The sequence below is a fragment of the Copadichromis virginalis genome, linkage group LG10 (assembly GCF_057382275.1).
Source record: "Copadichromis virginalis isolate Kocher_CV1m ecotype Utaka linkage group LG10, C_Virginalis_male_GT1.1, whole genome shotgun sequence".
In the NCBI taxonomy this organism is placed as follows: Eukaryota; Metazoa; Chordata; class Actinopteri; order Cichliformes; family Cichlidae; genus Copadichromis; species Copadichromis virginalis.
The window spans coordinates 22751555-22773732 of NC_140627.1; the positions used below are offsets into that span (position 1 = coordinate 22751555).

General features: G+C 40.1%; 2 protein-coding genes across 4 annotated transcripts in view; one reads left to right on the top strand and one right to left on the bottom strand.

The window, feature by feature from the left end:
- septin8a (septin 8a) overlaps positions 1–15918 on the top strand; it is a 40038-nt gene extending 24120 nt beyond the window's left edge. Inside the window, exons 7-10 of one of the 3 annotated variants that reach the window (XM_085470716.1) lie at positions 2548–2716; positions 2880–3012; positions 4047–4216; positions 12645–15918. In XM_085470716.1, the coding sequence (XP_085326842.1) occupies positions 2548–2716; positions 2880–3012; positions 4047–4216; positions 12645–12813 (641 nt within the window). In that variant the 3' untranslated portion in view covers positions 12814–15918. Of the gene's footprint in view, positions 1–2547; positions 2717–2879; positions 3013–4046; positions 4217–6877; positions 8014–12644 lie in introns of those variants that run through there. The other 2 variants (XM_085470717.1, XM_085470718.1) reach the window with 2 other exon arrangements.
- LOC146700486 (cyclin-I-like) lies at positions 15512–19404 on the bottom strand. The gene is made up of 5 exons (XM_085470719.1): positions 18911–19404; positions 17672–17828; positions 17111–17245; positions 16684–16758; positions 15512–15863 (listed from the first exon to the last, which is right to left on the bottom strand). The coding sequence occupies exons 2-5, from the start codon at positions 17783–17785 to the stop codon at positions 15699–15701; spliced, it is 489 nt and encodes a 162-aa protein (XP_085326845.1). The 5' UTR covers positions 17786–17828; positions 18911–19404; the 3' UTR covers positions 15512–15698.
- Between the last annotated feature and the right edge of the window lie 2774 nt (positions 19405–22178).

Sequence of the window (22178 nt, forward strand, 5' to 3'; positions counted from 1 at the left end):
CTTAAAATTCTTGAAGAAAGCATAAATGACCCAGATCATTGTACATGTGCCCAAATTGTTTTGTATTTAAATGGTTATAACCCATTACTGTACTGTAATAAAATTAAAGGGTTAGGGTTAATGTTCCATGCCAATATTTTCTTGCCAGTGTGAAAAACTGTTGTCAATTTTTGTCAATATTTGCACAATAAGTCAGTGAGTTGACCTTGAAGACCTTGGTGGATGTAAGCCAGATTTTAATGGATTGTTAACATGACCCCACTCTACACCTCTACTAAGTTTTATCAGAATTGTTTCAAAACAGTTTGAGCTATGGTGTTTACAGATAGAATGACACTATCAAAATCCTACCTACCTCCTTGGCGCAGGGAATAAATATTTGGAAAGCAGTAAGGAATTCAAGGATTCAGCAGAGACTGAAGGATGTATATGATGAGGCAAAGCTTTCCCTAATCTGTAATATTTATCTTTGAAACTCCAAACATCTGGAAGCCTTTCCAAAGACTCACGGAGCTGTTAATCAACCCAGTAAAAACCGATCATTCTAGATTTTTAATTGCATGAATGTTTACTTTTGATAACTTTATTTGGAGCCACATCTCTCTTGCTTGCTTGCTTCTGTATTTCTGTGCATGTGTCTGTGTACCAGCAGAGCCATGTGCTTCTGTATCTTGAGGGCTCAGTGCTGCAGGCAGTTGGAGAGTTGGCCTTCATTCAGTCCTCACGGGGGTGTGGTGGTAGTGTGCAGAAGAGAGGCTATTAGATGCCAAATGAACAATAATTTTCTGTAGCCTGGATGCAGCCCCAGTAAACGGCTAGTTTCTTTTTTTTAAACCCATGTTTTTTCCACTAATGATGTGCGGTTAGCCAGCAAATTTGAGCAAAAAATACACGAGTGATTGAGTCATGCAGCTGAATGACTGCTGATTTTTGAAATTAATTTTGGTTTCAAAAGAATTTGTTAGTTTATTTTGTGTTTTGTCCAAGTCTAATAAAGGAATGCCTTCTTTTTTTTTTTTTAAAGTTACCCTTTGTTGTTTTGTTTAAATATTTATGTTGCATTGTTATATTTTAACGTCATCCTCTGCAGACTTTCACATCTGTGTCCACCTGGAAAAGCTAATTGCCATGCTAATTGTGCTTTTTGAATGCCACCACTGTTGTTTATTCATCCTTAGAGCTTCTGGTGGTATTTAAACATAATGCCTTTGTATTTTCTCACCACGGTGACCTTTCTTCACAAATCGGGTCTGAAGCAACCAAAGTAATCTTAAGGGGTTGCTGAGTTTTGCCAGTAGGTTGATGAACTTGACTTTCAACAAATTTTTTTAATGAGTTATGCTTTTATTTTTTTTAGTTTAGTCAAACATTCTATTAAGATATCCTTGGGATCTACTAATACTCCATTCATTGTTCTCCAAATCGTCTCCTGTTATTTAAAAGCAAAACAAAAAAAGCTTACTGAAGATGTTGTTCAAGTTAGTTTCCAATATAGACAAAAAGAGATCGAATGAACTCAGAAGGTATTAAAAGTTTTTATTTAATATACTGAAGTCTTGCCTTGCATGTTTGATCCGAACAAATGATGTTGCACACAAGTTAAACCCTTTTTGTTTTTATTTTATTTTAATAAGATTTCTCTCAGCAACAGCAGATCTGTAGCAAGCATTCTCGCTAGCTATAGTTGAATGGAAGATCATCGTTTTATGGTGGGAAACTGTCAGTATTAGCTAAAATACAAAACTCGCGTCAGAACTTCAGTAAATAATGGCAAATGGACTGCATTTATATAGCTGGTTTATAGTACTTCCTGATCTACAGTCCCCCAAAGTGCTTGTTTGACTTTTCTTTCTGCCTGTATTAGCTCTTTATGACTCACTTGTTTTACCTTAACTTTGAGATTGTTTTACTGTACAAAATGGTTCAGTCATCTTAGGGTTTCCTGCCATTACAGATCTTAGCTTTGGCCTCAAAATGAAACACATTTTATTATCAGAACAGTCCTTATTGTTTTGATGGGGTGAGGTGACCTGTGACTGAAGGCTTCAACAGAGTGGATGCCCAGGGCACCCATCATCCCCTCTCCCCTCCTCTGCTGTCAGTCTGTGAGGCAGGAAACACTTCCTGCCCTTTCGTCACCATGAAGGCATTTAAGTGTGAGACTCACTCAAACGTGAAACTAAAGTGAAAGTTCTCTCCAGTTGAACAAAGTGAGCACGAAAAGTGCAGAATATGAAGTCTGCTGGAAAAAAAAATTGATTTGGTTTAATTTAATCACTCAGGATGGCGTATATGTAGATGCCGAATTATCTGTTTCCTGTGGAGGCTTCACATTCCTGCTTTTAAGAGGAAGAGAGGCTGAGGGAGTGACAGATGGCATGTTAAAGTCATTTGAAAATGATGGCCAGGCACTGAATGAAGGCGTGAAGCAAGGACTGAAAACAACATTATTTGGACACCAGAAGAGTCTAATGTGGAGGGAATAACTAAAAGGGCCTCCTGAGTCTCTGCTGCTGTACTCATGGCGTTCTGTATTTGTCCTTTTAGTTGAGAACGAGAGCCACTGCGACTTTGTAAAGCTCAGAGAGATGCTGATCAGAGTCAACATGGAGGATCTGAGGGAGCAGACACATGCCCGCCATTATGAGCTGTACCGGCGCTGCAAGCTCGAGGAGATGGGTTTCAAAGATACAGATCCTGACAGCGAGCCATTCAGGTAGATGGTGGACACACCCAGTGCAACACAGACAATGCGTTTATTGAAAGGCTCACACAGTCAACCAACTGTCAACAGCAATGAAAGGAAACGATTATCTTTTGAAGACTGTGCCTAATCTTTCTTTGTTTCTGTTCTCTGTCCTGGCTTTACTGCTCTGCAGCCTTCAGGAGACGTATGAGGCTAAGAGGAAAGAGTTCTTGGGGGATCTGCAGCGCAAAGAGGAAGAAATGCGGCAAATGTTTGTCAACAAAGTAAAAGAGACGGAAGCAGAACTTAAAGACAAGGAGAGAGAGGTCAGTCTGGAAAAGCCGAGCTGTCGTTTATTTGATAGTCAATTGCACCTGACATGTCCACACATCAACTTCAGGTGCTTTTTTGTCAGAAGATCAGAAATATTGTGCACACAGTTTTGCATGGCATCTGTAAAACCTGTTGAGTTCAGCACATTTTAAGATATGACAAAGTGTCTGCACATGTGAATGACCGACTCTGTTTGTATTGGTTTATCCTAATCACTCATATCTGGCACCACTGTGAGAAAGTACCAAGACCCTCATCACACGATTTCCCTACAGTGAGGCTCAAAGTTATGACTCAGTGTCAGTTTAGGAAGCTGTGACTACACAGAAAGAAATGCACAGATCAAACACTTTAAATTATTGTTTGTAACTTGACTGTATGTCTGATCTAAGAAAGTTTGTCTTGGCATTTTTAAATTTTGTGCAGTTTCTACAGTTTACCACCAACTTTCTCAGTGTTGGAAAGAGATGAGTTTTCACCTCCCATCATAGTATTACGATTGAAATCTACAAAAGTGCATTATTTCCTTGTTGTACTTGAGGAGTGCATAAAATGTTGCTAAGGGCTCCCAGTAACCATAAAAGCCACACTTTAGGTCTTTAACACCTGCATTTAATAGTTTCTATTTTGTTTGAGTGTCTACTTGTCAACTATACAGGGCCCTCAAAAACACTTTGAGCAGCTCTGCAGTGCATCCAGTGTTATACATACCAAAGTGTTGCACACTGCAATAGCATATGATGGTGTGTTGTCGATCACAAGGGAAGCAGTGTATGACTAAACAGGGGGATTCCCTGTTTTTCACTGCACTTCATAATATGGTTATTTAACCTGCTCTTAGTAATATAACCATGCAAGACAAAATTATATACACTGAAAAAATATAGGAAAAGCCAATGTTCAGTTCAGTTTGAGTATAAAAATATTAGTCAGACAAACTCTTCCTAAACTGCCCTTTCTTCTAAAGTTTCGTCTCTCTTGTCCTCATCCCATTTGTCCGTCTCCACACTCGTCTTCTCCCCCTCAGTTGCACGAAAAGTTCGAGCAGCTGAAACGGATGCACCAGGAGGAGAAGAAGAAGGTGGAGGATAAGCGAGGATACCTGGAGGAGGAGATGAACGCCTTTAACAAGAGGAAGGCGGCAGCCGAGACACTGTCCTTATCTCAGCCCGTCAAGAAAGACAAGGACAAGAAAAAGTAAGGCAGTCCCTCTAAGTCACTCAATCGTGTCATTCTTCTCTCAGTAACAGGAAGCTGCTTCTTTTTTAAACCCTACTCCTTTCTTTAAGTAATCCTCTTGCCTTTCACTGTGTGCCTTCAGAACCTGAAATGATTTCCCCGCTGCTCTTGTCTCTTCTTGTTTTGCTGAGTAACACTGATACACGAGGTTAGCATTCTGCTAATTCCCTTGGATTTATGGAGCCTTGAATAGAGCGTGTTTTGCTGCTTTAGACCTGTTGTCGACCTGTCTCCAATACACAAGCATTTCAACCATTATAAAGGCCTGGCATGCGTTAAGGAAACTTCCTCTCCTTTTTGTCCTGCCCAAGCTTAACATTTCCTGTGCTTTCACTCTTTCCTTTCGCCTCGCTCTAATTATTCAGGATACTCAGTCAGGAGGTAGTGAAAACCTCAGAAAGGGCAAAACTGATGTTTCAATAGGGGTGTGCTCATCGTTGTTAAATCTTCCACTTTATACCTGATGCTTTCTTCTTAAGTACGGTATTGGACTGACATGCATAGCGATCTATAGCTCACCCATCACAGCAGGGATCAAGGTGCTGTGGTTGTTTCAAAGCCCAGTCAGCATTGTTTTGAAATTCCTTCGTTTAAAGCTGCATTCTAGGAGCCTTCAGCTTGTTTTGTCTTTAGACCAACTTGTTCACATACTGTTGATAAGAGGCTGCTTTTTTCTGGTTTAGTCTTGGTCAAGTACAACTTGACTGTAGAAGCTATAAAATGAGTTTGATCTTAGACCAACATTTTTGCTCAACCTCCATAAAACTCATGTAGTAAAACAGAAGTTTAGCTTGAAGTTTCTTGAAGCTGATAACGTTTTGAAATCCTTATTAGGAGCTACAAAATGCAAGTTCAGTACTTGGATTCAACTTTTATCTGCTCAGTTTTTCATGAAATGACCTGGTCACGAACAGTGTTGGTCAAGTTACTTGAAAAAAGTAATCAGTAACTAATTACTGATTACTTCCCCAAAAAGTAATCCCGTTACTTTACTGATTACTTATTTTCAAAAGTAATTAATTACTTAGTTACTTAGTTACTTTTTAAAAACACGATTTACAACCTGAATAGGTGATAAAGCGATAGATCTTTCAGCCCAATTCTACTTTTTCTACATAATCCATCATACAAAATGTAATCAAATGGAAAAGTCTCTTTTTTTAACTTGTTTTATCAGTTTTAATCTTTTAACTTTATGCATCAAGCAAAAATTTAATTATATGCAACATTCTCTGACTTGAATAAATTAGTTTAACATTTAAACCTATTTTCTACACATTCCAGCACATAAAATAAAATATTTTTTGTGTTTACACTCACTCTTTCAAATAGATGCAAGTAAAACACAGCAGAAAATAAATAAAGTCAAAGACTCAGCGGTCCTGTTGCTCTATTTTCACCTGTAAAGCAGGCCTGGGGGTAGGTGGAGGTTTACCCTGGTGCACGTGTGCCGCGGTCAGTTGAAGAATCCGCGAGTTTCTCTGTGTACGTCGTTGTGCACTCGGTGCTTGCTCGGAAGTTTAGGGGTTTTTTTCGCTGTAAAAAGAAGTTTTCTTCCCACGCACGATGGACGCTAATGTTTTTGTCACTTTTTATGGAATCAAACTCAAAGTAAGGTCAGTACTTCCACGCTTTAAACGCTGCGTGCTCATACTCTCTCCCACAATCGATATGTGAGCCATTGTTGATCTGCACACAGCTGTTGTAAGCGAGTGTGACGTTTGTGACGTCACTGTCATGAGACATTCTCGCAAAAAATCACGGTTTTAGTAACGCAGTAACGCAGCGTTCCTACCGGAAAGTAACGGTAATCTAATTACCGATTTTGCAATAGTAATCCCTTACTTTACTCGTTACTTGAAAAAAGTAATCAGATTACAGTAACGCGTTACAAGTAACGCGTTACTGCCCATCTCTGGTCACGAACCTTCTACCTGCCAGTCACTTGTCCTGTGAATATGGGGCACATATATCAACAAATAGCAGTAATTCCTGCACATTCATTCAGGATTTTGAGTTAAAGCTGAAAGTCTGCACTTTAATCTCATATTGATGATTTCAAGGCCATTTCAGACAGTCAAACGTGTACAATGTTCAGGTTTCACTTTACTTCAGTCTGTCGTGTAGCTCCTTTTCAGTTCTTTATCTGTGTTTTGTTTTGTTGGCTGGCGGTCCCTTACACACTGTATCACAATCAGAGCTGGCTTTGAGTGAAGCAAGCATCTCTGTGTGTATGCCAAGCTTTGGTCATAGGTGAACGGCAGTGAAGTCTTCATGGTCATTCCCACCAAGTTGACCAGGCATATGGCTCCATCTTGTGGCCGCTCACGTGCATTACTCTTGTTCCTGTTGCAGATCTTCCATTTTGTGCGTTTCCGAACATCATTTTTGGCCGTTTCACTCAGGACTGGTGTTCGAAGTAATCATCATACAGAGTGTAGTTTAAAAGGTTCACACCTCATTCACCAGCACACGCGCTACGATTTTATCTGAGCTTCCTAACTTCTTTGCTTCAGTGCTGCTTTTCTGATCCCTCTCTTTTATTTCACTTATTATTTCAGTAAAGTCGCTGTTTGTTCATTCGATTTATTTTGTTTATTGTTTGTCGTTGTTTTTCAGTTAATTTTTGGGCGCTGTATACCCTTCCTCACACGGCCATGGATTTGTCCTCCATCACCATAGCAGCGACAACATCTGTTTTTTGTTGGTTTGTTTGTTTTCGTTTGTTTGTTCCGACATTCCATCTTGATATTGTGCACACGGACCAAAGACACTGAGGATGATGATGATGATGATGATGATGATGATGGTGAAGCCACAGGGAAGAAAAGAGTGAAAGATGGTGCGAGATGATGAGCAAAAATATTCACGTTCCATCAGAGGCCATCTCATTTATTCAGGATCTTTGTTTGTTTGTTTTGCTTCCCCCCCTTTGGACACTTTTTAAAATAAATATGTATGTATATGCGTTTTGTTTTGCTTAATTGTGATTTAAATATTTTGTTGTTTTCTTTTTGTTTCTTCATTAACTATCCACACAAGAAATAAGAGCTTAAAACCATTCGAACCTTTGACTGTTTGGTACTACAACGTAACACCTGGGCAACATTTTTTAAACTCTTCAGCAAGTATTACAAAAATAATAAAAGAAGATATCAGTAAAGATTTTTGTCTTTAAATACATGATCTTTCTGAAAAATTGCCCAGATAAAATGTGTCGGTTAAACTTGGTTAAAGTTAAAGTCGGTTAAAGTTGTTTTTTTTGTTTTTTTTAATCAATTAAGCCCAAATAATATACTTAAATAGCAATAACTGAGTACCTGTGTACTGCATATTGCATACACATAGGTGCTGACAACCTAAACCTAATAATCTTAAGTGTTTTTTTTAAAGAAATGTATGCAATATTCTGGTGCTGTTTCAGTTTAACTCATTAAATGTATGTGAATATTTTCTAGAGCTTACCAAGCTTAATATGCAAAATGTACTAGTTTTTAAATCTGATATTGTTATAAGAAGCACATATGATTGTGTACATTGTCCGTAAGTGATTTAACTTTATTGTAAACGGTGAGTTGATCGTCTCGATGTGACTGTTATGACAGTGGACGCAAACACAAAGCCAGTATATCGACGTAAACCCAGGATTCAGGAAACTATTCAGCTTGATGTAGACGCGTTTACACTCAGATGTAGAAGAGAGCAGCTGTATTTACTGTGTGTCTTTTGGAAATAAATGCAACCCCCCCACCCCACACCCTTCCACTCCTGACTTTGATGCGTCTCTGCCATGATTTGTTTGTCTATATTTACCCAGCGTGGAGCTGAAAGTGAAGCACAGGCAAGTGAAGACTCTCATTCCCTCAGGTGTGCATTAAGACAACACACAGAGGCTGACGGCCCCTCGCTGTAACCAAACAGCTGTCAGCTTGAGGCAGCGTTTCCTGTGTAGCGATCTCTAACTGAAGAACAAAGTGCTGTGTGCTCGGCACACAATCCTCCCTGCTTTCACCATCGCTGCTCACCTCTGTTGGGTGTGGCTGTGTGTTTTTCAAAGGAGTGAGAGGTGGAAAGGTGTGTCCTTCCTTCACTTTGCATTTCAGCTTTTTCATCATTCCAGTATGAAAATATAAACTATGGTAACTGGGAACAGAGTGGCTTGAATTGACCCAATTCCTGTCCAGGACTATCTAAATGGAAGAAAAAAAAATGACAAACTATTAAAGTAAACTCACCCTACTAAACCCGTACGACCTGACGCCGGCCACATCCTACCCAGTTCCTTCCCCACTTCAGTTTAAGTTCTTTCATTGTTTAGAATTTCTCCAGATTTCTTTTCTGGACACTCCATCGGTAACTTCTTCGCCAAAGGGATCCCTGACCACCCGATTGATGTCATGCGCCATAAAAGGTGGATCTTCATCGACCTCAGTCATCAGTGCTGCTTTCTGTGAGCGTCTTCTGGGCCACCAACTGGGCTCATAAAAGTGAGCGGGATCTTTGTTCACTCCGTCCACCATTCTCTTTCAATAAATAACATTTTCTAATTGAATGCAACCTAATTTACAGAGGTGCTTGCTCGTATTGAATATGACCAAAATATCAGATAGATGAGGTATATAGTATTTTTACTGGACAAAACACTCACTTTGTGTGTTTTTTTTTTTTTTTTTGTTTTTCTATGCTAGACTGTGATGTCAGTGAAGGCAGAAATCCTAATATGGTCATGTCATGAATACAGATCTGGCTATGAGCCCAGGGGCATCCCCCTTTTTCCTGTTACCAGTGTTAACTAGCTGCTGTATGATATAACAGGTAAAGGTATAAGTGCATTTCTTTTCTAAATTTATATAACATGTATATAAATGCTATATTTATTATCAATGAAAAACTACACAAGACTATAATAATCTGTGAGATATTTTATTGGGTAATTGAGACTGTTTTCCATTTACTGTGAAGGATCTGCCAGCATTGGTATTATTCTGTCTACCACCTGCAGAGTTCACTGGACCTCATTCAGCCCTACAATATGTTCAGAGCTCTCTCTGTGCTGTAGTACACTAACACTGCCAACAAAGCTGCCTGCTAATCACCCTGAGAGCCTCCATGTACATACTTGGACTGAGACACAACATCAAAGCCAGTGACAGATAAGTGATAGCTGCTGAGATGCATGACGTATTTCAGGGGTTTGACTAGATAAGTTTTTTTTTTTAACCTACTTACGACTGATTGTGAGCTCAGATTTTGTGGATGGACAAACTACAAGCAAACTCCCTTGCGCACAGAGATTTCTCCAGATTCTCTAAATCCTTTGATAATATATACTGTAGGCGATGAAATATTTGCAATTTTATGTTGAGGAACATTATTCCACAGTTTGTAGATGCAGTTATATTAGCTATAAAATGTTTCACCACCTGTTTCTTTTTAGTGTCACTGACTTTTCCGATTTTTTGTTGACCCCCCCCATCCCAACTACTTGATCCTCGTATGCAGTAATTGACAAAACCTCTAAATATCAAGCAAAAATTGAGTAAAAACCAAAAACATTCAAAATATCAGGAAATGAATTTTTATTTGTTGAAATCATAGCTTTATTTCTATGGTAGACAATAAGATATAGCTGCCTCAGTATCTGAAGGAATGTGTTGCTTGGTTCAGATCGACTTGATGAATCAAAGCAGGCTTTACAAATGAGAAAATAACCTGTTCACATTAGAAGTCATGTTACTGAGACTGAACACAATTTGAGCCACCTAAACAAAAATAAATATATAAAAATCAAAGATCAGTCTCTCCAGCATTGGTAGAGCGGTGGAGGTAAAGTTCCTCAAGAGACGCTGCGTTCCCATCCATCAGCCTTCATCAGTTTACACATCAGAGGAAAGAATCCCATAGGTCAACCTCAGATTATCATACAGTACATAATTTAAAAAAATATTGCTAATTTATCACTGATGCTGCATCATCAATCAGATAATCTCATGCCGTCAAAAATCACCATTGTTTTATTATTCTGCTCTAGTGTTGAATCAATCTCCCAAAGGTACTCAGATATGATATGTAACAGCTGCATAATTTAAACCAACTCAGGCTGCAACTTAATTTAATAAAAACATTTGCATAATTAAGTCATGAAATAAAGCTTTTAAGTAAAAATGTAACTTTTCTAAATAAAAGGGTAAATAAACATTTAACAAAATTGGAAAACTTTAGTAGAGTTAAGATTAAAATAATAAAAAGAGGTTAAAAATATATAATTATTTGTATAAAAAAGAAAAAAAAGCTTTTTTTTAATATCAAAGTGCTATGTGGCTCGGGAGGGGGGGCACCGTCAAACTTGGAAAAGAAGCAAATAAACAGGCCTTAAAAAAAACAAAAAAAAAAACAAAAAAAAAAAACAACCCCAAAACAAACACCCCCCAAAAAATCTGGAGTTGATGTGAACCAAAAGAAGGTTGTAAAGTAAGGGGAAGAAGGCCTTTACAGGTAGAACAGTAACTTTGCACTAAAGAGAAACATTCAAATCTAATTTTGGTAACGTAAGTGATTCCCCACAGCTTCAGCTCAGCCGCCAAGAACAAGCCACAAGATCAGAATAAGACCCCCCAAAAAATCCTGACACCTTCAGAGTCAATGAGGACAAGTGCAAAGAAGAAACTAAAATAATACTAAATTTTACATTAGCCAAATCTTTTAGGAAAAACAAAATCTTGAAATGTTATGGTTAGCGAGGAGCATCTGGGTCCCACAATGTCCTTTTAGACGAAAGGTGGACGGTGTGAATAAAATGTCCTCCTAGTTGACAGCAGGGTGCAGTGGGGGGCACGACGAGATGTCCTCCTGCTCAAACGAATCATCGCGATTGCTCCCCTCTGCCCCGGGAGTCGCTTCCTCGTTATAGAGATTTCTGAATCCGTCGTAATACTCGTCCGAGTCCTCCTGGTCCCTCCCGGACTCTCGTAAGTGCCGCGTGGGGCTTTGGGCTCGCTCTTCCTCCTGGATCTGAGTGCTGTTGAAAATGTAGACTGCGTTGGTTGTCAGGGAGAACTCCAGGCTGTGCAGGTACTCGTCCACCACCTCTTTGCAATGGATGAACTCCGCACTGTCAACCTGGGAGATGGGAACAAGAAGAAGCATGATAATGTGTGTGAGATGAACAAGAAAAAGAAGAGACAAGCATGATGTAAATGATGGCCTACAGACTATATTGTTGATTCTACTTTAGTCTATTATACTTCAGATGGTCCCACTGCCAGAGTAGGAAAGTCTTTCTTGTGACTTTGGTGTGTTAGTGTGCTTTTAAATGGAAATTGCAACAGAACACAAACAATGAAGACACATAGTGTTTAAACAACATTTTGTTAGTTACTTCCTGTACAGGCTTGTTGCCAGGGTCACTGCTAATAAGTTACTTTTCTAATTAAAGATTTGACATGGCAGCAAATAAGAGTTCAATCCAATACTCTAGGACAGCGGTCCCCAACCCCCGGGCTGGTATCGGTCCGCGAGTCGTTTGGTACCGGGCCGCGAGAGTTGAGGCTTAGGTGTGAAATGTATGGTTTTCAGGGTTTTTATTGGTTTTCAGCGTTATTCTGTTATCATTTTTATCGTTAACTTTGTTTTCCTGGGTCTTTTCACGTGTGTTATGAATAAATATTTTTTCGGTACCGGTACTAGTTTTATTTTGTTGTATTTATCCACGACACCTTAAAGGCCGGTCCGTGAAAATATTGTTGGGCATAAACCGGTCCGTGGCACAAAAAAGGTTGGGGACCACTGCTCTAGGATTTAAAGCATCTCGAGGCTAAGCTTTTTGTGAATTGGTGGTATACAAATAGAAATACCTGACGTGCAACAGTTTCTACAATCAAATGTTTGTCATTATGGCTGTGTCCTATGGCCTCAGCTTTATTTCTTACGCATAGATGAGAAGCTGAGAGCACAGTGGACATCAGTGACTGACATGACATTGATTCGATCAGGGAAAAAAACCAAAACAAAAACAGGGTTGCAAAGCAGCTTGCAGATTTACAGCTATGGGCAAGCTTTTGGGATTTTTCCAGTTGGATTTTGAGAGACTGCTTTGCTACGACTCATGGAGTGCCTGGACTGAAAGTGCTAGATTTTCAACATATATTACATTTCTCTGCATGAGTTCAACAAACCTGTCAAAATACTGTCCAAGTTTTTGCCCATGTTTTCCATTATCACGTTTGCGGTAAAATCTACTTGAGCTAAAAATCAACCACTAATTGCAGAATACATGAAACTGTTGGTTGGGCTGTAGTATGTGTTAATCCCTGAATATCTTACGTTAAACATCTTAACGCGACCAGAGAAAGTAGTAGGCGCTTTTTCTTACTTGTGCTTTCTTCAGCAGATCTGTTAACATGGAGAACCAGTCGGGTGTGAGTGCCTCCAGCTCCAAAGTGATGATGGCCAAAGCCAATGTGGAGCCCTTGAACTGCCAAAGCTGGTGGCAAGCCATACAGTGTTGCACCTGCCTGGTCCACAACGCCACCTGGAGGCCGGGAGGTCTCTTCTGATTCCCCAGCCCAACGGGGGGGACACCGGGGTCCGTTGCAGGGTACCAGCCGACACCGGATCCGAGACCGATGGACGGAATGAGGTGGGGGTGGCTGGAGACGAGCATGGCGTGGAACTAGGATGGACCAACGGGGGGGGGGAAAGAACATAATCGAGACCAAAATGTTACCATAACGATGTCATTGTTATCTCATTGTCTGTCCACCCATTGCCCACTCCTAACCTGCTAGATTTATATCAAGTATACCAGTGCATTTAACTGCACATCATTCATCCCTTTTACACAAATTTCTCACCAACAAAGACGTGATCAATCTGCCGATTGATCATCCACTCTTCAAAGGTGAGTGTAGAGGTCCAAACCTGAAGCTCTAGCAGTGCAGGTTTTGCTAATGAAGCCCGCCAAACCCCCCTCCTCTTTGTCCGACTGCTTATTGTAATCTCGTTTGTATCGTATTGTACGTGCAGTGCTTTTCTGTGTTACCGTTTGTGGGAGGTAACTGACAAACCTGAGTTGGGGCTCAGTGGAAAAAGAAGGTGGTTTCAGTTTTTCCAAATAGCAACATAAACTAATTAATCTGCTTCACTTTTAAAACCAGTGAGTACAGGCTGAATAAGCTGGCTCAGTCTTTTGGTTTAGATGAACATCCTGAGAATCAAAAAAAGGAATGCATTCATCCAGCTTTTGTTTCAAACCCCGTCATTCATTTAGTCACATAGCGTTTGGTTCATCTGCTTTATTTCGTCTTTTACGCCGTAGCAAATATAAGCCATGGGATTTAAAGAAAGTGGGATGTTCCTGGAGCTGCAGATTCAGCGGTGTGGCGCTAAAGTCAATATAATTTCTTGAGTCCCCCCCTCACCACTACACTTCTTTCTGGAGTCCTTTTCAGGGTAATGTAGCAGTAAAGATGGTTTTTACCATCACACAGCTGATAGTGCTTCTCCAGGAGTTTCACATGGATGTTGAACGACGAGAGGTAACACGAAGAAAACTCTGTAAATCCTCTTATTTATTCATATCAAAGTGTCATGGTGGAGCGTCTGTGACAAATTAATCGATAGAGTCTATTGTTAGCCGTTTTGTAGACAACGGTAGAATACAGTTTTATTTAGTGAAGGGAAACTTCTTCAGGGCCGGGGGAATGTAATTGTGACATACTTAAAAGTATAGTTAAAGTATTTATTTGAATAGTACAAAGAGAGAAAATGTCTTTATTTTATTATAGTTTTTATTAATACATCATGTCTTTATTTTAAAAGTCTTGGATTTTGTAATACCTGAAAAGTCGAGCGCTAGGACAATAATAGAGCCACAATAAGAACTGCACTCGGTAAACCTGTGACATAAATATCAGCCTGGAGGGGAAGTGCCATTTTTTTCTTTTTCTTGTAAGTTTAGTGGGGATTCAGCCTGAATGTGCCAAGCTGCTTTTTGGGGGGGGGGACAGTTTATGGTTGGTGGCTTTAAGAAGCAGTCCTACACTGCTCTCAGAATCACAACGATGTTATTTATACATTTGTTGGGAATGTTGGTGGTCGTTGAGGTGTGGGTTGAGACAGAATCCATGAGAAGACAAAAATAAAAATATTTAACTTTTCTAAAAAGTCAGATGCATTTGAAAGTGTGCATCACGAGTCGTAGGTAAAACTCGTAAAGCATGTGGCTGAATTCAGTTTAACCATTTGTCAAGGCTGTATTCATAAAGCTTCCAGCTTCTGGCCTACAATCTGCTTTATTTCTATCACATGGATAAAGATTTTTCTTTAGAGCACCTTCACAGGCGAGACGTTTACCTCAGTCCCGTGAATTTTTGCTCTTTGACTTTCACTTAAAAGCATTATGAATACAGCCCGAGGCCCAACTGCACGAGGGGGGATCCAAATAATGTGTGTGTGTGTGTTTGTTGACAGCTCAGTGAGCGGTTACCTCCTCAGGCAATGACTTGGGAAGATTTAACAAGTAGTGCCACAGATCCAAGCCGTAAACACAACACGGAGATTTTGAGCGGTTACCCCAGATATAATTTTAGAGATCCTTGATCTTTATACCCTCCTGGCCGCTCATCTTTTAGGTCTCCACAGCGAGGCTGCAGGGTTAGTCAGAAGTGCCTTGGCCTGATATGCAACGTATGTTACTTTGCTTGCAGCTTGCACATGCAGCCTTCTGTGTTAGAGAAGCCTCATAATGCTTGACTTATTGCTTAAAAAACACAAAAACTTGATTTTGTCCACTATGGAGATCTGCAAGTCAAATCTTTAGATCACAAAGTGGCACTAAAGCTTTATTTTAATGTCAAGTTTAATTCTTTCATCTGTTTACTCTGCAATGGACAAATTTAATAGTCTATGAATCACTAAATGTCATCTTTGCCAATGAATTAGAAGGAAAGTGAGAAAAAAAAAAAGTCTGGATTAAATCTTTGGAGGATTTATTTAAAATCTGCATTTAAGAACCTGAAAAACAAAATATTTGGAATTTTTGCTCATTAAAAATAAAGAAATCAAATCTGATTTCTAAAACAGTGGCATGAAGAAAAACACAATCCAGCTTTCCAGATATGCTTTTAGTGAAATCCAGGATTTCTTTATCAACTGAATGGAGTTTGTTATATTAATATAGATAACTGTAGCCACATTGAGTCATATCAAATAAATGCACAATCACTACAAGGACCAATTCTTTTCTTTAGGGGGAGGTGAAGGTGTGAGGGTTTGTGAATGCCATCTTGAAGCAAACATGATGCAAGCATGACAGTTTTATGTGCGCTTTTGTACCACGTGTGTTTTTATGCAAGACCAGGAGCTGAATTCATGAAGCATTTCGAGTTCAGGTCCAGATTACAAAAAAGAAAGAAAAAAAAAAAAAAATTCTGTCTGCTTGTCAATCTGCTGAATTCTCTCTTACTATGTGAACGAAGTCGATGGGTGTTGCGGTGTACAAGTCCCAGTGCAGCTTGTCTAGAATGATCCTCTCCATGCGAAGAATCTCCGCTGTTGAAAAGTTGCATCCACTCTGCACAACCAGGCCTTTAACAGAGCCTATAACCTGTTAAACACACACAGACAAAAAGGGAAATTAATAAACAATGTTTTGAAAAATGCACTGAAGTCGGAGGTGTTTATTTTTTTATTTATTTCTATTTTTAAAAATCATTATTAGTGATCATGTGCAACAAACTTGTGATTTTGTCGCCTTTGCCTTGAAACTGCAATAAGTCGGAGTCAGTCTGCAATCAGTTTGCAACTGGTTGGCAACTACATACAGTTTGTATTAACATTGCAATTAACTGATAAATCGGTGAACATCCAATTCTGTTGCCATCTACTTGCTAAATTAAGTGTCCAGTCAGAACCTCAGTTTTGAAAATTCCATAAATAGTGACGTAGTTGCTGCCAGAATATTACCAGAATACATACAGTTAACTAGTCTCCTGCTGAAAAGAGATGTGTTGCAGAGGAGTTGCAGTAATTTTCGTAGACTGTATCAGATTGATTGCAAGGTTTTGGAAATCTGGACGTTTATAAATCAGTTTAACAGTCAGTCTGAGAGTGATTGCAGTGAGTCCGAGTCACACCATGATTGTCTGGAGACAGGTTGCCTCACATCAGGCAACCTGTGCAATCACCTTGCAATCCAATGTGGAGGGTGAGGATATCACACGCTCAAGTAGTTGTGTGAAAAAAAAAAAACCAAAAAAAAAACCCCAACCCAATAATCAGAGTACATAAATTCACTGCAGTCACCTGGCAACCACTGATTTCCCCCCCACAGTCGCAAGGAGGCTGCCCTCCAATTTTACTCTACTGTGACTGAGCCTTAAACTCTTGGTTTCCTTTTTGCATTGCAGCTTAAAGCTTGCTCTTACCTCATCTTCCTCGTTGATTTTGGCAGCCAGAACCAGTGAGGTAAAAGCGATGCATTTCAGGTACTTTGTTTGAGCCTATAAAACACAAAAGGATTTGTTTAGTTTGCCTCCATAAAGAAAGACCCGCGGAAATTAAATCAAACATCACAACTGATAACTTTTAAGTACATGATATGTTGCAACAGTAAAGATCTGCCTCGCTCTCACCTCTTTGTTCCTGCAGCACTGGATAAACTAACAGGGTGTGCATACAGAATATTAGCTGTGAAATGTGCGCAATGCAACTTTGAATTTTTGGTTGCATATGCAGTTTAATTTAGAACTACAGAATCTATTATTCTAAAGTGTAAACCTTAGTTACTGGGCAAATTAAGCTGTAAACCAAAACAAAAGCCGGACACCACCACCATCACGTGTTGTTGTCTACCTTCACAGTAGACAGCAGACGGTTGAGGACACACACTCCCAGTGCAAAGGTCTCTGGACAGAAACGAAACAGCCTGTTCATTTCTCCAAGCCAAAGGATCATTTCTTGGTGTTGGGATGAAGAGATGTCAGCGCCCTGAGCGGACAAAGGATAAAACAGATTAATGATTTACATGTGCAAAGAACTACATTTTAGATGAAAGAATAAAATGCAACCAGGCGCAAACCAGAACCTGTAAGGTTTTCTGCTGTGGTTATTGCTTTAAGAGGTACAATGACAGCAACATAAAAACCAGATGACAGGCTGCCTTTCTATAATACCAGCTGAACTACTTTGAGATGAAGAGATTTATTGGTTCCTGTCATAAGAATGGCTCCTTTTACTGACCGAATCAAAATTGATTTTCCTGTTGGCATCATTCCATTTTTTATATCATAAAAAAGGTTTGAGCTGCCTATAAAATGTCTGTGCTTTATAAACATTAAAAAACACCTTTACTCAAGTTGAAAATGCAAAAATGACACCCTACATTTATGCATCCCCTAACAACTATGGGCTCACCTGGATGCATCCATTCTTGAAGACTGGTACCTTCCAGAGGCGAGCCTCTCGGACCAGAGCGGCCTCCAGCAGGCCGTCCAGCCGACGGCTCTCCGCGGCTCCTGGGTTCTTCATCACATCCACAGCACAGGCCAGGCTGCACCCAGGGCACACACACCTGATGGTGGGGGGGAGGGTTGGGTGAGACAAGAAGCTATCACATTCTTTTTCTTCTATTAATTTAATTAATAGAAGAAAAATGATAGCAGCTTAGTAAAGTTCAGGGAGATGAAACGTTTCGTAGAAACAGCAATTTGAGCAGCTTCTTTAAATACAAACCAGTTTTGTGCAAAAATGTGATTTCCACGATCCACAGTAGAGATGAGTCAATCGATCCAAGTATCGACAGTAATGCTAGTATTGGTATTGGATTGATACTTGACCTTGTTTCTACCCCCCAAGTTCAATATATTTCTCCTATTAATCAGAAAGGACACATTTGTCTAAATGCCGCTATTTAATGCAGTATTTTCATAGGATATATAGGTTTTCCTAATAAAGACCTCAGCAGTGGGGTCACATAACATGTTTAATTACAACTATTAAATAACAAAATTTCCTGTTTTTCTGCTTCTACTTTAGAATTTGTTTTTTTAAAAATTGTTTCATAGTAAGAAAAAGAAAGTTTTATAATTAGAGGGAAGTCTGGGCAACAAGCTACCAGAGTTTAATCTGTAATTTTACACATTCATTTCTTACAGTTTAAACCCTGAGAGTCGTGTTTACAGATGGATTTCTTTTACTACAGGGGCATTTCTTCATCACGCAGAAAAACTGAGATGTACTTTTGAGATTGCCTACAGAAGGTTAAAGCATCAGTGTCGGTAACACTGGGCCTGCGCTCACTTGGTATTGGCTCGAAACCGAAATTTGCAGCGGCGATTTTTAGTCTGCTTTGGTAAACAATCTGCTCTACTCAGAAAAAGAAGCGAAGCAGGAAATGAACTGCGCGCTCAAGTCTGCTCGACAACAATAACGCCATTTCCCCAGACTTCCACACTGCTGACAAAATGCAAATTCAAAATCATTTGAAAGTATGGACTTTGTTCTGATGTGCAGTACGTGCAGCACAACGCAGACGGGCTCCAGGCGGGATAATGCCCCGCAGCTGCTCCTGCAGCCTCTTGCACAGTTGCTGCTGCTGCAAACAAAAACATTTGTTCCCGTTAACCCTCCGCTTTAGCTCTCGCACAGTCTTACCTCTGCGATTTTAAAAGCCGAGTGTCTCTCCGACGGCAGGTGCATTTATACGGCTTTTAAATTAATCCATATCCATCGAAAGCATCCAGAAAACAAACAACAGAGGATGATGCTGTTCGTGAAGTCAATCTCGGAAGAAAAACCAGGTCGGAAAGAATACACGGAGATCCACCGCATTATATACGAAGAGCAGATAAAAATTTTAAAAAGTAAAAAAGGCGCCGAGTACCGAAAAAGCTGAGGGAGGCTGTAAAATGAGAGCAAAATTTAAAATAAAAAAAAGGTGGGAATCGTAAAAAAATCTGGGAGGATTTGAAGGCAGGCTGTGTTTTGAACGACTAGACTCCGCCCACTGGCGTGACGTAACGCCGCCTGATAAACGGAAATGTGTTAGTGGGTCAGACATACGGGACCCGTCACACAAAATGGGCGAGCGAGCTCTGGAAATGGAAGATTTGTGCTGTGTGCAGCAAGAAAGTGATGGTGTTTGCTGAAATATAAGGAGCTGCTCTCGGTTTATCCTGTGTGGGAATCATTCCTGCACAGAGGCAGAAGGATGAACAGCAGCTGCCCTTTCTACCTGAAAAATATTTCCATTTGCGCAGGGTATTTGAGTCCCATCCATCCCTCTTCTCACTGCTGGGATGCTAGATTCCTGGTCCTGTCCCTTTTCTTTCCCCTCCCCTCCCCTCCCCTCCAAAGTCCTTTGATACAGCTCATTCCCCACAGGGCTGTGAGATCCTGCAGCCGCACAACTCTGTGGCTGTGTCTGATTTTACAATTGGACCTTTTCAGTTTGATGAGGTGGTTCAGGGACCTGTTTAAGATGCCTCCTAGGTGAGGTGTTTCAGGCATGTCCTACTGAGGACAGGCCTCAGGGAAGACCTCTCTCTTGGCAGACTGTGGGACACCTTGGTGTCCCCCCTCCTGGATGAGGTGGAGGAGGTGGCCAGCAAGATAAAGACAAGGAGGTCTCAGTGTGTGAAAATGGATAGATGGACCTTTTCAGGTAGATCTTTTGTATAGTTGTGGGATAGAAAGCACACGTGTAATATGTATGCCTGCAAGTAAGGGGAAATCTTTAGTTTGACAGTGGTGTGGCTGGAGAGTCTCAGGGCTGATTTGCAAGAGAAGGTTAGCAGTAAGATTAAAAGGGAAGGTTTATATTATGGTGGTGAGACCTGCTACGATGTATTGTTCGCCCACAACTGGTGCAAAACACTGCAGCTAGATTTTAATCTGATGCAACCAACCAGAGCATGTCATCCCAATTTTAGCTTCCCTTAACTGTCTTCCAGTTCATTTACTAATCTATTTAAAAAAAAATAATAATAATATGTCTTTAAGTCTCTTAGTGGTTGTGCCCCCTTTTATCTGTCTTAGATGGTGCACCCATATGTCTTGCCTTTTTGTCTCAGGTCAGGCAGAGGTGCTGAATATGGAGCTGCCAGGCAGGAGGAAAAGAGGAAGACCATAGAGAAGTGGCGAGAAGGAGGAGGACACTAGCGATTGGGTGAGATGGTTGACCCCTAAAGAGAGCAGCCAGATGAAGAAGAAGAGTTTTGTTAACCTTTCTCTCACTGACATCAAAGTTCACCTGAACAACAAACATTAAGTTTAGTGTGCAGCAGTCTTGATGTGGTAATTTCTTTGTGTTAAGTTTTCTTTGGTAATACTGTGGATAATGTACCGCTAAGACACTGTTTACCTTTAGGACTACTCCTGCATTCTTAATCTGTAAACCTGAAATCGTATCTGCCTGAAATTCTTTCCACAAGCCCGAAACCTGCAGTTCTCTGTAGCATTTAACATTTTGTGATGGCTGAAATGAATGTTAGTTCATGTACCACGGAGAGAAATGTGCATCTAGAATTGTAATTTCCCTCAATCGCATTACTCTGGCGAACTAGCTACAGGTTTTATATCAGCTCTGTAGACATGCGTAGTCTTACTGTTTGCTTTGAAGTTGTGTGCATAGAGGCAACGTGTTGGGGGTGGTCAACAGGGGCCATTAGCTGAGTTTAACACTGTTTAATCTGGTGCTGTCTGAGCTTATAGTTTAGCTGTTTTAGCCTAATGGAGGAGAGTCTGAAATTGCGATCTTAAACATAAACCACTTCTACGAACAGCATTGGCAGCAGTATTAGCTTGCCTATCAAGTATTAGCTTGATAGGCAGTGGACCACCATATAGTAGAGCTGAATTTGATCTCTCTGTATCAAAAACACAGAGCCCAGCCATCACTGGATTGTTTTTAAAGCCTATGCAACTTTTAATACACAAAAATACTATATATGGAAGATGGAAGCCTTATTTGGTATGCATCCAAATGAAAAGATGGCTTAGCCAATGATATTACAAATATATACATGCTTTAGTGTATACTGACTGCTATGCTATGCCTTTCAACATAAATACACTGCTCAAAAAATTAAAGGAACATTTATTCAAAGTACAGCATCAAGTCAGTTAAACTTCTGGCATATTGATCTGGGCAGTTAGTAGCAGAGGGGGTTGTTAGTTTCAGCTGCTTTAGTGTCAATGAAATTAACAACAGGTGCACTAAAGGGGCAACAAAGAGATAGCCACCAAAAACAGAAATGCTTTTAGACTTGGCGGCTGCTGACGTTTTTGTTGTGTTTTTTTCACTACTTTTGCATTTGACTAGGGTCAGTATCATTACTGGTAGTATGATGTGATCCTACAGAGATTGCACAGATAGTCCAGCTCCTCCAGGATGCCACGTCATTACGTGCCATTGCCAGAATGTTTGCTGTCTCCCAGCACAGTCTCAAGAGCATGGAGGAGATTCCAGGAGACAGGCAGTTACTCTATGAGAAGACCATGGAAGGCATTCCTTAACCCATCAGCACGCCTGATATCTGCTCTTTTGTGCAAGGAGGAACAGGATGACCTCTGCCCTCTACAGACTGATAATTTTCATTTCTGTCCAATGATGTGGCATCCTTTCTTTCCCGACCCAGTTCATATCCAGCATGGTAATTTTTTCCCCATTTTTTTTTTTTGAAAATGTTGTTTTATTTTTTGAGCAGTCTATTTAGGAATGCACTTGTATTTAAAACAAATTCAAGAGTTTGATTTAGATGCATAAAGGTGCTCAAGAATGTATATACACACACATATTATTACCGTATCATGCACCATAGCAGGAAAACATAGAAAAACAACAACTTGACTTTCTATGCAACTTGCGCGGATCTGCTGCATGCGATAGCCTGAATGCAGGTATCAAAATGCCACACATTCA

Coding starts and splice junctions, on each gene's coding strand:
- LOC146700486 (XM_085470719.1), bottom strand. CDS start 17,785: ATGAAGAACCCAGGAGCCGCGGAGAGCCGTCGGCTGGACGGCCTGCTG. Junction 17,246..17,671: donor TCAAGAATGGATGCATCCAG/GTGAGCCCATAG, acceptor TTGTCCGCTCAG/GGCGCTGACATCTCTTCATC. Junction 15,864..16,683: donor AAATCAACGAGGAAGATGAG/GTAAGAGCAAGC, acceptor TGTGTTTAACAG/GTTATAGGCTCTGTTAAAGG.